The sequence below is a fragment of the Geotrypetes seraphini genome, chromosome 11 (assembly GCF_902459505.1).
Source record: "Geotrypetes seraphini chromosome 11, aGeoSer1.1, whole genome shotgun sequence".
In the NCBI taxonomy this organism is placed as follows: Eukaryota; Metazoa; Chordata; class Amphibia; order Gymnophiona; family Dermophiidae; genus Geotrypetes; species Geotrypetes seraphini.
Window position 1 is genome coordinate 137,212,673 of NC_047094.1, and position 15,877 is coordinate 137,228,549.

The 15,877-nt window shown below is 42.2% G+C and overlaps 1 protein-coding gene across 1 annotated transcript in view; it reads right to left on the reverse strand.

Annotated features, from left to right (window-relative positions):
- The window catches only part of SAMHD1 (SAM and HD domain containing deoxynucleoside triphosphate triphosphohydrolase 1), a 50,418-nt gene that overhangs the window by 19,923 nt on the left and 14,618 nt on the right, over window positions 1–15,877 (reverse strand). The window contains exons 6-11 of the mRNA XM_033914514.1: window positions 13,757–13,827; window positions 12,093–12,245; window positions 8,840–8,940; window positions 5,922–6,030; window positions 3,349–3,440; window positions 1,484–1,599 (exon numbers count right to left, since the gene is read on the reverse strand). Coding sequence (XP_033770405.1) covers window positions 1,484–1,599; window positions 3,349–3,440; window positions 5,922–6,030; window positions 8,840–8,940; window positions 12,093–12,245; window positions 13,757–13,827 — 642 coding nt within the window. The remainder of the gene's footprint in view (window positions 1–1,483; window positions 1,600–3,348; window positions 3,441–5,921; window positions 6,031–8,839; window positions 8,941–12,092; window positions 12,246–13,756; window positions 13,828–15,877) is intronic.

Below are 15,877 nucleotides of genomic sequence, written 5' to 3' on the forward strand. Positions count from 1 at the left end.
TGTTATCGACCCCAAGACCTGTAGAAAATCCTGTGCTTGAGGACACTGACAATCCATCAGGAAGTGACTATGGGACTGCAACTTGCAAGATGACAGATCTCAGGGTCTCCATGCGAAAAGATGCAACCCGTAGCCCCCTCTTCATATCTTTCAGATACAAAGCAGGCCGAAAAGATCTCTTTCTTTAGCACCATGAAGTAAATGGAGTACCTGCCGGTGTGAAACTCCTGAAGAGGCACTGGGACCACCACTTTGAGTTCCAGCAACCTTTGCAGCGTCTGATGAGAAGCCAGCTTTTTCCAAGCCGCCTGACAAGGAGAAGAGAGGAAACGATCTGGCAAGGGCTGTCCCAAACCACCTCTAGGACCCACTGATGCATAGTGATCTTAGCCCACCCCCGGTAAAACTCCCACAAGCGGACTCCTACCAAAACTGGACCAGCAAGCAGTCATTGGACTGGGTGGGCGGAGGAGCCTCTGGAGGTGTCACGAACCACCCTCGGCGGTCACCCCAAGAACTCACGACAGCCAATCAGCTAGCGGCTCTGCACGGGCAGGAGCAAAGGAAGGTTGCGCCTGCTGCGGTTCACTACTGGACCACCAGGGATTCTAAAGGTACATAGGAGAGGCGGGAGGGCAGGAGAGATCCCTGCTGTCCCGGCATATCAGGTCTCACGGTAGACTTGGCACAGGTCTGCAACAAGTTTTGGGGGGGCCCAGGGAGGGGGTTCTAGCGCTGATCTGAATATAAACAGAAACCCCCATATCTGAGTTTATATTAGAGTATATAGGATAACTCACATTAAGCCTCTTTTTTTGCAGTGCTATAATAATAATAATAACAGTTTATATACCGCAATACCGTTAAGTTCTATGCGGTTTACAAAAGATTAGTGAAGTACAAGTTGAGTTAACATAAGGGATGTGGGAACAATGGGGAGAAAGGGCAAGAGAGGGGAAGGAGGGAAGTGGGTCAGCTGTCTAGGTATTTCAGGAATAGGTGAGTTTTGAGGCGTTTCCTGAATACCTCATAAGTGGTGGGCAATAGGAGTTGTTCTAGGTCTTTACCCCATAGAGCAGCCTGATGAGAGAAGATGCTCATGGTGTTTTTTCAGTTTGCATCCTCTAACCGGGGGAGAAACGAAGTGCGAGTGGGAGCTTCTCTTGTGTTTGTTGGCTGAGAAGGAGAATAGGTCAGTGATGTATTTAGGGGTTAGACCATAGAAAACTTTAAAACAGAGGCAGGCGAACTTAAACTTTACACGAGCTTCCATCGGCAGCCAGTGTAGCTGTTTGAAGTATGGCGTCACGTGATCGAACTTCTTTAGACCGAAGATTAGTCTGACCGCAGTGTTTTGCATTAGTTGTAATCGTTGCATATTATTTTGGGGGATTGCGAAATATATTTTCTGATTTCAGTTTCAAGTGGTACTTTGATTATATGATCATGTTTTCTGATTCTTGGTTTGTACTGAATGACTTACCTGTAAGTTTTGTATAGGCCACCATGTCATCCATAGCTGTAGATATTGTATATTGCTTTTTGTTAGTTCCCTCTATCCAAATATGATGATCTGCTTTCAAGAAGGCATCTGTAATCCTGTCAAAACAACACTTTTTAAAGTTAAAATAGACAAATGGTGTTGACATTTTAGATTATCACTTTTTTACCAACTTAGAGTAGTGCGTTCAGTTTTGAAATTCGCTCGCAGGCGACAGTGAGTAGTGGAGAGCATCAGGGATCAGTGCTAGGGCTGACTCTGCTCAATATGTCTGCGAGTGACATTGCCAAAGGGTTAGACAGTAAGGTTTGTCTTTTTCCAGATGAGATGGAAATCTCAAAGTAGAGAGAATATCTCTTACCCAAAAAATATTATTGCGAAAGCTAGTAAAGTAGCTGAGAAAATTTTATCTTAACTCGTTTAAGAATGAAGTGATCCTTGAAAATTTTAAGAACAATCTAAAGACTTTCTTTTTCATTGATGCATATTTTAAATAGCCTATAAAAGTACAGTCAAACCTCGGTTTGCGAGTGTTTTGCAAGACGAGCAAAACATTCTCGCAAAACTTGTCTCGCAAACTGAGTGTTGACTCGATTTGCAAGCACCCCCCCCCCCCCCCGCGCAAGCCAGCACCCCATGGCCGAACAACTTGAAACTTGCCCCCACCCCCCATCTGGCACCGGCACGCAGCCACAGGACAGGCCGATGCCGCTTGAAGAACTTCCTGCCTCTGCCGGGCCTTGAGCATGCATCTGCGCATGCTCAAGGCCTTCTAATTCTCCCTCTCGCCGAGATCTCGGCGAGAGGGAGAATTAGAAGGCCTTGAGCATGCACAGATGTATGCTCAAGGCCTGGCAGAAGGGGGGGGGTAAGTTTCAAGTTGTTCGGGTGGGGGGTGGGTGGGAATGAATCAAGCGAGTTTCCCTTAGTTCCTATGGGGAAACTCGCTTTGATATTCGAATATTTTGGTTTACGAGCAAGCTTCTGGAACGAATTATGCTCGTAAACCAAGGTTCTACTGTAGTTCAAAACCTGTGAACCTATTATGTTGCTTTCTATCTCTTTCCTATTTTATGATGGTTTTCTTTTCCCTGTTTTTAAATGTAATTATTGTAAACTGTTTAACATTTTAAGCTTTTAATAAACTTGAAACTTAACAAAAGATGGAAGCTTTCAAGATTACAAAAACTTCATTTGTCCGAGACCTGTATTTATATTACTTTGCAAAGATTCCTTAAAGCTGGTATTGGACAGACTTGTATGGTTTGTTTCCCAAATATGGGGAGGGCATCAATGGGAACTCCACTAACTTGGAACATGAGGACGCTACTGGCCAGACTTTACGGTAGATGTCCTACAAACAATGGGAGTGAGCTTAGATGGCAACTTCAGCAGTTGGAACCTAGGACATTACCAGGTGGACTTTAGTCTATGGCCCAGAAATATCTAAAAAGAGACAAGTTAATTTAATCATGTATTTTTAATGAGAATAACTAATGGGCTTGAATGGATGGACCATTCAGGTCTTTATCTGCCATCATTTACTATGTTTAAATGAAGACAAGGACAAGTGATCTTGCACGTGAAACATAAGGATTTTTTCCCACCCAGGTCCTAACAAGTTCTTCCTTAAAGTAGGTAGTGTTTAAAGGTGAATTTTGTACTGTCATGTCTGCAGTTTTGCTGTTCTCAATTCACACTCTGCCTCAGCCATGCTATCCTAGTTATTGATATGTAAAGCAAATGTCAGTCGGGCCATGGTCCCAGTGACTTACACCATTATACTGTCCAGCGTCATCATGTAATACTGACATGAAACTAAGAAGTACATGACACAGGAGTCTTACATTGTCTCAATGATGTTACCAACTTTATGCTGGTATGCTCTACGATGCAGGCAATTCCGTGTGTGAAACATATCGTATAAATTTCCAACTTCCTAAAAGGAAAAAATATAATGGATCTGTGTAAAAAACACAATAAACGAGTCACAGTTGGACATTCCTTGTTCAAACTATACTGGGGCATAAGAGTAAACAAGTAAATTAAAGCAAATTGATTTCTTTGGTATATTATAGAGAGGAAACAACATACAAATAATGATGTCACATCGTGACTAACAAGTTATGCTCTCGTTCTTCTAGTTATTGCTGGTTTATGGTTCAATTGCATAAATGACAAATCAATACGACATCCACTCATATCCTGTGTCACAGATGCAGACCTTTTCTCTCTCATTTACAAACTGTTTTCCACAGGGTGAGACAAAAAAAAAAAAAGAAACAAACCACCCACTAGAGTTTTTGCCTTTTTCTCAAACCGCCTTGAATTTCAACAAGAAATCTGACATACTTACCTATTACTCTTAAACACCATTTAGTGATGTTAGTGACATTAATGCTTAGAAACCTTTGTGTAAAATAATGTCCTAATTTTGCAGTCACTGTGACTGCTCAAAGTGTTCATCTCTAACTTCTCATCGATTGATCCCCGAGGCAGGTTTTATAAGTTGGGCTATTGTTTGCAGCTTTGGGTGGGGCTTGCGATAGGCCTCCAACATTGCTCCCCAGACAAAAGTCGGTCACTATGATGTCATTAACAGCAAGCCAGTGTCCTGGTTCACCCCCCCCCCAAAAAAAAAAAAAAAACAACCACCAAAAATGGTAGTTTTACCGTGTAAACATTTTTGAACATGCAACAATCACCGGGTGGTCATGCTAAAAAGTCTAACTTCACCCTGTTTTAAGATAATCTCATTCCACTCGGCACATAAATGTAGATCGTAAAAACAAATAAAACTGTAAAATTTGAAGCGGTTGCTAAGAAAACTGCAAAAAACTCTTAGGGCTTACCTTTTTTAATTTTTTGGCCTTACCCTGTATATGCACAATATGGGTCATTCTATAACATAAGGACTAACATTTCTGCACTGATCACACGTGCAAATGTTTAGAATAGCAGCACTTATATGTGTCGGGTGTGCACATATGCAAATAAATGCCAAATTTTTGCCTTTGTACTGTTCTGTAAATCTGCATAACTTATGTAACACAAGGGGGTTATACACATGGGCAGGACTTACATTTACAACTCTATGGCTGGCCATGAATGCTCAAACCTAAAAGGAAAGAAGGCATCTACATTCGTTTCTAGAAGAGGCTTCTACCAGGTGCCCTTATAGACTTGTCCTCAATTTGTCATGGAATCACACAGTTCATTTCAACCTAAAAACTGAACATTGGTAACAACTGCACAGAACTTAGTACCCTCTCAGAAACACAACACAAAGCTGTCCATCCATCTCTCGTACACATACAAAAGTTGTTTGCCTGTTCATTCTGTGGCGTCTTATAAGCTCAGCCCTGTGGTTTGCTTCTCCATGTTTATTAAGCGTGTGCATTCATTAGGGCTTCCCTCAGAAGAAGCACAAGGAGTCTTGTAACTCTTGGGATCTTTTGATGTTGCTTCTTGAATCCCAGAGGACTCCAAGCAGGTTAATGGCCAGCTGCACAGGACCCCTGACACAGGCACATACGGAAACGCAAGCATACTCAATGTGTGATCCCATTAATTCCTTTATCCCCTTCATTGACTGCCTCCGTTCCTTTTGCTGTTTGGCAATGTGTGTTTCTTTTTGAGCTTGGTTTTAGTACAGAAGGTCCTTCTGCAACCTCCAGTTGCTAATAACAGTTTTCAATGCATAGTCTCCACACCTTACTCAACCTGGGGACTTAAAGAAGGTGGATAAGGAAGAAGAAAAGTAATGCAAAAAGCTGTTCCCAGATATCCATGGCCTGTCTACTGCTTGTCAAGTTCCACATACCAGAATTCATGCTGGAAGGATACTTAGATAGGAACTCCCGTACAAGGTGCAAAGAGCAGAACCCAGGCATAAGGCAGGGTTGACTTTTCTGTGGCACACCTGATCAGAACTGACCCAACTGCACGCTGATTGGGAGAGACTGCTTCAGGGGTCCTGCTAGACGTGCTAATGCCTAGCTCTCAAAAGGTGGTATCTCATTTTCATGTTCAAAATGTTTTCATTGAGGACAAGAATAATAAACAAGCCTATGTAACAAAAAACATGTGTCACTCAAAGTTTTCCTTTTCACCCCAAACCACCCTGTATACACATCAGTTGGAAAGAGTGCAGAATACCAATCAGGATATCAGATATAAAGAAACAGAATATACCAATAATAGCAAAACCCCATCCAACCACCCAAACACCCCCCCCCCCCAAATCCATCATGGAAACAATCAGCAAGTGGAGAAACAAAACAAACCCCAAAAAAGACGAAACTCACGACTGGACACCTGACAACAAAGGAGCATAGTGGTATCTCATTTTAAAGACAATTCAGCGTCTTTAACTTAGCAAAGAACAACTTAAAAGTATCTGCTTTTCTATCTGCCTCACCTTGTCTCTGGTACAGATATGTTTCTTTTCATTTACTTCACATACACGAGCAAATTTCAGAAAGCGCTTGTAGTCAAAGTTGTTCTGGATTCCCAAGTGATGACAGTCCCTGAGTTAAACAGAACACAGAGGTAAATATTCACTCACAGCGACACCGACTGAAGGAACTCTCCCCAGCACTGGAACCGAACTTTTGAAAACTGTGCAATGCTTATTTCCTCCTGCCCATCACTGTTGTATGGGACAACTTCAATCTAATTTAAGTTTAGTAAAATACATAGGGAGTGGAATGGGGTAAGCCAAAAGGACCTCATGTCTGCTATGGGGTAGCAGATACAGAGCTTGGTTAATTTGGCCTTATCAAGTACAAAGATGTTCCACTGTCCCTACTAGAATAACACTCCTTGAGGAGGTGGAAGGGATTTATCGCCTGCTGTCCTTGGAGAACATCTGTCACAGGTAATTAACTGTTTCCTCCAAGGACAAGCAGAATGCAATCATCACTCATGAAACTCTCTAGCTAGAGGCTACCTTCAACAGAAAAAAGGGAAATAATTAGCATCACAACAGATACTTGAGGCTTGCGGCCACCTTAAACTACTTAGTTCATATTTGTAAAGGAGAGATTGAGTAGAAGTGAGAACCAGACCTGCGTCAAGAGAGGCTATGAAATTGGGTTCCCCAATCTTGACTCCATTTCAGAAGAAACAGAAGATGTGCATACAGAGAAAACATTCCCCAAAAATGAAAGGATAAAGGCATCTGTCATATGAGCCCATCCAGATCTGAGGTAAAAAGTACCCCATCCAAACACCACTCATGAGGAAGGGCATGACAGTTTTTCTGCCTGTTGTCTTTGCCCACCAGACGTGTGGCCCTGAGGGACATTCCGTGGGAAATGGCCACTGCCACATTCTGCAAGACTCCCAACACTGGGTTCCAAAATATTTGTTTATATAATACATGGTCATCTGGCTGGCTAGTTGAACAGTGTTAACCTTGTTGTACAACCAATCTCAAAGTCCTTAGAACTTTCCAAAATGCCCTGAACTCTAAAAAAAATTATCTGGTGAAATTGTTCCCGAGCATACTCCTACCCAGTTCGGAGGCATCTGTCATTAGGAGTTGGCTGAATTTGAGGGATATGAAAGGGTACTCCTTTTGCCAGATTGGATTGAACTGCCTACCAGAACAGAGTCTCAGAGAAGACAAGTTACTATAACTTGAAGATTTCCAGTGGCTTGAGTCCACAACATGGCTAGGGTCCATTGGGTTTGCCGAGGGCGTCACGTGCACTATGGATGCCTTTCTTCCACAATAAAGGATGACAACACCAATATCCTGTGAAGGAAATTCAGCTGAGCAAATGATGATGATGTTGAGCATCTGTACCGAGGGAACACAATGACCTTTATTGACGCTTGATGTCAAGGGTTACCAAGATACTCTCAAGGCCAATGCATTCCCAGTATTCAGTGCCACACCTGACCCATTAAGAGTGTCAGCTTCAGAAGAATCGTTGGTGGGCCAGTCTTACCTATACCAAAAAACTTTTCCTGCTGCTCTACTCTCACAAATCCTTCTTTGACATTTACGAACATAAGAGGGATCATAGTCAGGTCCAAGGAATTGCAGCCACTAACTGTAGATATATGTAATAAATACAGTCTGACTGCACTAGTAACACTGCTGAAACGGCTGGTCACCTATATATTTTATAGTTTGTATTTTTGCTTTTTTATGGGTGTATTTATCATTGATTTTGTATGTTAGTTTGTAACCTGCCCAGAGTAAGGGCGGGATATAAATAAACCAAACCTTTTGAAGCTACAGATTTTCTTGGACATGTCAACCAGAAAAACAGCTGCAGAAAAATCAAACTCTGATGTTGAAAAAATATCCAAGCCTAAAATGCCTGAATCCAGTTAATGAGTAAAAGACTTCCTTAAGAAGATTTTATTGGCCATTTACTAAGTTAACGGGTGGAAAAAAAAAACTGCACACAGCGACAAGATTCACACAGCAGAAAAATAGTTTTGAAAGTAAGAAAAACAGTGATGCAGCAAGCACACCATAACAGAATATCTGCTTGGATCTGTGGAAAACTAAGGCTGAGGTGGAAAGAGCTCAAAAGTTCTGTTGCAGCACTAGAGAAAGTTCTCCATGAATGAGGATTTCACTTTAGAGAAAAAAAATGAGCATAGTTACTTCAAAAAATAAATTAGTAGAAAGTCTGGCAGTTCTATTTGCATGCAATGATGTCTAAAAATCAATATTTTATTTGATTACAGTTCTATGACCTGAATCAAATTTCTTTACAATAGTCCACTACTCTTGAGATATGAATTTAATGTCCCCACTTATGGGAAGTGACTTCTTCCCCTTATGCACATCACTATTCCAAACCTAGTAATGCTATGAATATATTTCTCTAGTGATACTTGATATACAGTGCTGTACGCAAAAGCACAATCTGAAAGATATACGAATCATAAGTCCCAACTCCACATAAAGTTTTGTTCAGTTAAGTCTAACTATTTAGAAACTATTTAAAAAAATTTGGGAACCATTGACTAATTATTCTAATGATCAGATATCTTAGCACATGGGTAGTGGATATATAGGGGTGGGATGGGGAATGTATATCATATGGAAATAGGAATAGTGACAAAAGGGGGGGATTTATTCTATATTATAAGAGGATTTGTTTGTAAATACAAGTGTCATATGATAATTGATTATAATATGTTTAATTCACTTGTTGTAAGAATTCAAAAATGAATAAATAAATTATTAAAAAAAGAAAAAGAAATGAAAAGGGGAAGGAACAAAGACACTCAATCATCAAATAAACCACCATTTGTGAGGAATCAAGGTTAAAAAGAAAAGGTTATTCTTTGCTGGAGTAAGATTTGTACCTAGCAAAGTAATCCCATTTATCAACATCAATTCCATTCCTCTTGTTGGCCACAATTTCATAAAGAAAACTTTTTTCTTCAGGTCGACCATGATACGGCCACTAAAAAATAAGAGAGAGAGGTTTATTATTTACATGTGAAAGATTTGTAAAGTTGTTTTTGCTTTCTGGGGCTCTTTAGCAGTCCTTAGAGTCTGCTGGTAGTCTTTTTACTATTAGGAGCAGCAGCAGCATTTCAGTTTCCAAACATTTTAGTTTAAAATCCCTCCCTATCAACAGATCAGATGTAAACAGGGGTGTCTATGGAAAAACTGCTTAGCACATCTGGCCAGTGGTGTAGCAAGCTCATGTTTCCTAAAACTGGTCAACAGATGTGGCACACCTGGAACTTTACCCTCCATCACTACCTCTACCCCCCTTTAAATTTTCAGCTCTGTCTGTGTGGCAGATCCAGATGGCGCTCATCAGGGACCTCAGCCAGGAGGTGAGGGTCCCTGTGGGAGAAATCCACAGTGGATTAAATGCAGTTTAATAAGCTCTGGCCACAGAGCTAAGGGCAAGTTAAAAAAAAAACTAACAAAACTTACATCTAGCAAGCAAAAAAAAAAGTCCAGAGTCCTGAAAAATATTTGCAGATGAGTAAATCCAATTGCATAAATATTAAACTCATTACAATTTAAGACTGATGGTTATGTTAAACTCAAAATAAAACAAAATTTGATGGGTTTTTTTGAGTGTAGCCACTGAAGTCTTGGTTTAAACATTTTAAATTCCTCTATGAACTTTTAAAATAATATTGTAATAAATAATATGATTTAATATATTAATAATTGGGAGGAGGGGGGAATGGATGTTTCCTTTAATAATTGTAATACACTTTCAAAGCTTGAAAAATAAAGAATTTAAAAAAAAAAAAGAAAAAGTATACTTTGAAGAAAATTGATGGTAAAGCATTTATTTGGATATTGAATGACTAGCGTTTGATTTATATGCATGAAATCAAAGAGTAAGCTGGATGGTTAGTAAAATCAGCCAAGTGATGCGCCCATGCTAAAGGTCTGGGGAGATCACAGATATTGATTTTATGATCAGATGCGACAACATGCATCACAATACCCATCTGCTGTTTATTAACAGAAAAACGGGAAATTAGCAACTCAGTTAGTGGGAAATTTCTGATGAGATAAGATTAGAGGCGTATTAGACACTAAAGTCCTTACACATTTAATAAAAGTGTTTGAGGTTTTTTTAACTCGCCGATTTATTTGAAACATAGAAAATGACGGCAGAAAAGGGCCACGGCCCATCTAGTCTGCCCACTGTAATTGCCCACCCCCTAACTTCCTCCATGAAGAGATCCCACATGCCAATTCCATCTTTTCTTAAAATCCGGCACGCTGCTGGCCTCAATTACCTGTTGTGGAAGATTATTCCAGCGGTCAACCATCCTTTCGGTGAATAAATATTTTCTGGTGTCGCCATGAAATTTCCCACCCCTGATTTTCAACGGATGCCCTCTTGTTGCCGTGGGTCCTTTAAGGAAAAAGAGATCCTCTTCCACCTTGATACGGCCAGTAACATATTTGAACGTCTCGATCATGTCTCCCCTCTCTCTGCGTTCCTCGAGTGAGTACAGCTGCAACTTACCCAGCCGTTCCTCATATGGGAGATCCTTGAGTCCTGAGACCATCCTGGTGGCCATTCAGGACTCAAGGACCTCCCGTATGAGGAACGACTGGGTAAGTTGCAGCTGTACTCACTTGAGGAACGCAGAGAGAGGGGAGACATGATCGAGACGTTCAAATATGTCACGGGCCGTATCGAGGTGGAAGAGGATCTCTTTTTCCTTAAAGGAGCCACGGCAACTAGAGAGTATCCGTTGAAAATCAGGGCTGTAACAGAATTTTTAGGGGACGATATTCAAAACACTTAATTTGGGAACAACTGCCAACTATGAATCCATCCAAACAGGGGTAGAATCAAGATATGCAGAGAGCAGTCAGCCATTTTCAACCTAACATACAGAGTCAAGTCCCACACTGTAGGTTACTGAACAAGATGAGTTCATTGGGACCAGGAGAAACATTGACTGCATGGGTTAAAGACTGGCTCTGTGGCAGACTTCAAAGGGTGATGGTAAATGGTACTCCCTCCGAAACGTCGGAAGTGACCAGCGGAGTGCCGCAGGGCTCGATCTTGGGTCCAGTCCTATTTAATATCTTTGTACGGGACCTGCCTAAGGGACTTCGAGATAAAATTGCATTATTTGCCAAGGACGCTAAACTGTGCAACGTAATGGGCAAGAGCACCCTGCCCAACACTATGACACAGGACCTACTTTTACTGGAACAATGGTCCACAACTTGGCAACTGAGTTTTAATGCCAACAAGTGTAATGTTATGCACCTTGGCAGTGGAAACCCATGCAGAACTTACACCCTGAATGGCGAGACCTTAACTGTAGCAGAACGGGACCTAGGAGTAATCATTAGTGAAGATATGAAGACTGCCAATCAGGTGGAGAAAGCTTCATCCAAGGCTAGACAAATGCTGGATTGTATCCGAAGAAGTTTTGTCAGCCGAAAGTCTGAAGTTGTAATGCCACTGTACAGGTCCATGGTGAGACCTCATCTGGAATATTGTGTTCAATTTTGGAAGCCACATTATCAAAACGGATCGTGCTGAGAATGGAGTCGGTTTAGCGAATGGCCACTAGGATGGTCTCAGGACTCAAGGACCTCCCATATGAAGACCGTCTAGGTAAGTTGCAGCTATACTCTCTCGAGGAACGCAGAGAGAGGGGAGACATGATAGAGACGTTCAAATATGTTACTGGCCATATTGAGGTGGAAGAAGATATCTTTTTCCTTACAGGACCTAAGGCAACAAGAGGGCATCCGTTAAAAATCAAGGGTGGGAGATTTCATGGTGACATTAGGAAGTATTTCCACACCGAAAAGGTGGTTGATCGTTGGAATGATCTTCCACTGTAGTTGAGGCCAGCAACATGCTCAATTTTAAGAAAAAATGGGATAAACATGTTGGATCACTTCGAGGAAGTGCTGGGGGGGGGGGGGGGGGGCTTCTTCGAGTGGGCAGACATGTTGGGTCGATGGCCCTTTTCTGCCGTCATATTCTATGTTTCTAAATAAGGAGAAATTAAGTTCTTACCTGCTAATTTGCTTTCTTTTAGACCCATTCGTTTCTGTGCCAGTCTGGAGGGACGCTAAAGGGTAAAATATCTGCAGGTTTACCTTTAAGTTTTCTTCTGAAGTAATGGGCCCTTCTATTTGCTCCTTTATAAAAACCAAATCCTCAGGCAGGAGAAGACCATATTGCTCCATGATTTGATCTAGTCCATTGGCTGCCACCAGATGATCAAACATCCGAACAGAAGCATTTTCATGCTGAAAAACCAGAAAGTAAGCCTGACCACAAAGGAAAGAACAACACTTTAAAGATGCTGCTACAAACAGGATCACTGGAGCTACCCAGCGTCAGAATTTGTAGGCAGGACATTTCCCTACCATCCTAGATGCCTCTATAGACATGATTCCGGGGCCCTTTTTGTAGGAGGCTGCATGCGCCGACATTTTTTTAAGCAAGGTTTTAATTGGTTTTCAATAAACCAATTAAGTTAGGCAGCAGTACAGCACCTACCACCGTCTAAGTTATGATGCCATTTTCAGAATCTGTCCCAAAATGTATAGAAAATGAAATCTCTCAATTTTTTTATTTTTAAATAAAAAAGAAAAACAGGAAACTGACAAATCATTTACTGCTAAAGGGAGAAGAGATGCGATGTCTCATTTATCCACAAAGTTCAATCTATGAATAGACCCCCCCCCCCCCCAATCTGCCAACCAGGAAACATTTTACACCTAATGGCAGTATGTTTTTTTTCATTTTGTATGTTTAATACAGTCTAAGCTTCCATTTAAACAATGTAGGGATGCCTGGATCCTTCCAGGCTGACACCAAAGTTTAGCAGCAAGCAGCAGATGGCGAACCAAATAAATCTGCCACTTATGGAAACCTTCCAACGTAGTTATTATATTATGGGATATGTTATTTATAAAATATGTTTTATGGGGGGTGGGAGGGGATTAAACTCTTTTGTGTGAGAATTGTAGAATTTCAAGTGGAATTGTATATTATTTGACTGATTTTCTGTACACTTGATGAAAAATTCAAAATGAATAAAGATTTATAAAAAAAAAAAAAAAAAAGCAACTGGTCTTCAAGAGAATCAGTGTGCCTGAACAAGCAGAGTAAATTGTTCTCATTTGATTACCATGGTGAAAGCATGGGACGATAGGTCTGGCTCATCAGATTGAACATGTGGAGGTTCAAATATTGTGGAACTTCTACAGCCAGTTTGGTGGAGTCAGCTGCAGTGGCGAAGTAAGTGGGGGGAGGGGCTGTCTGTCCCGGGCATCATCTTGCTAAGGGCGCAGCACAAACACACACACACAATCCTCGCCTTGCCACACGCACCCAGTACCTTTTTTTTTTTTTTTTTTTTACTTCCCCAGAACGAGGCTGCTGCCAGTGTCAGCATTGGAGCACTCTCCGACGTCACTTCCAGGGCCCACGCCTAGGAAGCGACGTCAAAGGGTGAGCCGCCACCAGCGTGGGCATGCTGCTCACACCAGAGAAGGTTAAAAAGGCACAGGGAAAGGGGAGGAGGCGCACGCGGTGGGTAGGGGCCCTTTGTAATACATTTGTTACAGAACTTAATGGGAGTAGGAAAAGACATGGAACCTCATGCAATGGTTATGAATGAGCTAAGCCTTGCACGGTCTTTACACTCACCACCAAGTCCCCTGCTAAATGCCATGCATGCTGGAAGTTTCAGAAGCTAAACAGTAAGCACTGGAATTTCATGATACCTGTACACTACGTTGAGATCACTTACCTTCCATTTTTTGTTTGGGCATGCAAGAGGTATGAATCTCCCATCAAACATATGCGAGAAAGGGCCATGACCTAGAAACAGTAAAACAATCATGACGTTGCAAGGGGGACATAAAAATTCTGCTCATTTTTAATGCCAAATGATAAAGCCCTAATTGGAGGGTTCAGCATGGCGACTAGGAAAAAAAAAAAAAAAAGATCTGACCTGGCAAGTAGGTTTTGTAGTCTGAACATATAAGCAGCGCGGCCAGGACAGTGAAAAATAGATACGAGTCGAGAGCCTCTCCCCACCCCAGTTCCTGGCCCGGTACTGAGAACAGCACACAGCAAGCCACAGCCTCTGCCCGGGTCAAATATTGCATTAGTGGCCCAACGTACAGCCACCCTCATTTCCTTCCACTTCGGATCCTTGATCAAGTGTAGGAGGGGGGGCAAGAGCTAGGTGTCTGTGTCGAGAGTTGGGGGCAAGGAAACTTGGCAGCAAATCAGAGATATTCAAAAGGGCTGAAACACCTCTTTTGGGGCAGAAAAAAAAAAAAGAGTAGACATGCTTATACTTCAGACTGTACATAACACGCAGATTTGGGGGTAAATTATGACGATTCACTCATAGCACAATATGAAATTTTTCTAAAAGGAAAAGAATCCAGACTGTCCTACCTAATCTCAGTCCAGTTTATCTGTTGCTGCATGGCTTCATTGATTACACATTAAAATAACCTTCTACACAGTTAAAAAGTTGAAACAAGCTTATCAAATTGTTCATTGTGGGTAAGGTAAAGCAGGTGTTCTCCACAGACAACCGGAAATAAATCCACACAGCACGGTGACATAACAAATGGAGCCCAGAAAGAAGATAACTTCAGTTTCACTCGCTACAAACTGCTTCACTGCACATGTGCTGAATGGACCGCTCGGTAAATAAGCTGAACACAGAAGGAGAAATTAGGTTCTTACCTGCTAATTTACTTTCTTTTAGCTTCTCCAGACCAGTAGAGGTTAACTTTACGAATGGGTATATATCTAATCATGACCAGCAGGTGGAGACTGAAAACAAAACTTTGGGACAGTATATACTATCCTCCCTTCTCTATTTCCCTCAGTCTGCCGAATAGCCAAGCAGAACCAAGAACTGGAAAACAGGAAGAAAACAATACTCCGAAAGGAGTAACAAATAACATACCCAAATGCTGTTGGAAAATGCAGAGGAGAAATACCCGAAGGAAAATGTCCCCACAGCTCGCCAGCTAAGCCAGCCGAGCCACAGCCGCTGTTCTTTAATTCTCCCCGGCCCTAGAAAAATACTAGAACCCGCAGCAAAAAACAAAAACTGCCCGCGAAAACAGCCCCAACAACAACAACAACAACAGACAGGGTGGGGACCTCTACTGGTCTGGAGAAGCTAAAAGAAAGTAAATTAGCAGGTAAGAACCTAATTTCTCCTTCTTTAGCACTCTCCAGACCAGTAGAGGTTAACTTTACGAATGGGACGTACCAAAGCAGTCCCTCTCACGGGCGGGACCCCCGAAGGGCCGATACCAGAACACGCTCACCGAACACCGCGTCCCGACGCGCCTGAACATCTACCCGATAATGTCTAACAAAAGAATACAAGGAGGACCAAACCGCAGCCTTACAAATATCCACCGGAGGCACGAGCGACGACTCAGCCCAAGAAGCCGCCTGACCCCGAGTGGAATGAGCCTTGAGAAACTCCGGAACAGGCTGCTGTTTCAGAAGATAAGCGGAAGCAATCGTCTCCTTGATCCAGCGCGCAATAGTAGCCTTAGAAGCGCCAGCTCCCCGACGAGGACCAGCCAGGAGGACAAAGAGATGATCGGACTTCCGGAATTCCTGGGTCCGCTGCACATCAGAGCGAAGGACCCGACCGACATCCAACTTGCGCAGCTGCCGTTGCTCAGAAGAGCCCTCCCGACCACCCAAGACCGGGAGAACCACCGATTGATTGACATGAAAAGGAGAAACAACCTTCGGCAGAAAGGAAGGAACAGGCCGCAAGACGACCCGCTCCCTAGACAACTCCAAGAAGGGAGCCCTACAAGAGAAAGCCTGCAGCTCAGAAATACGCCTAGCAGAAGTAATGGCCACCAAAAAGACTGCC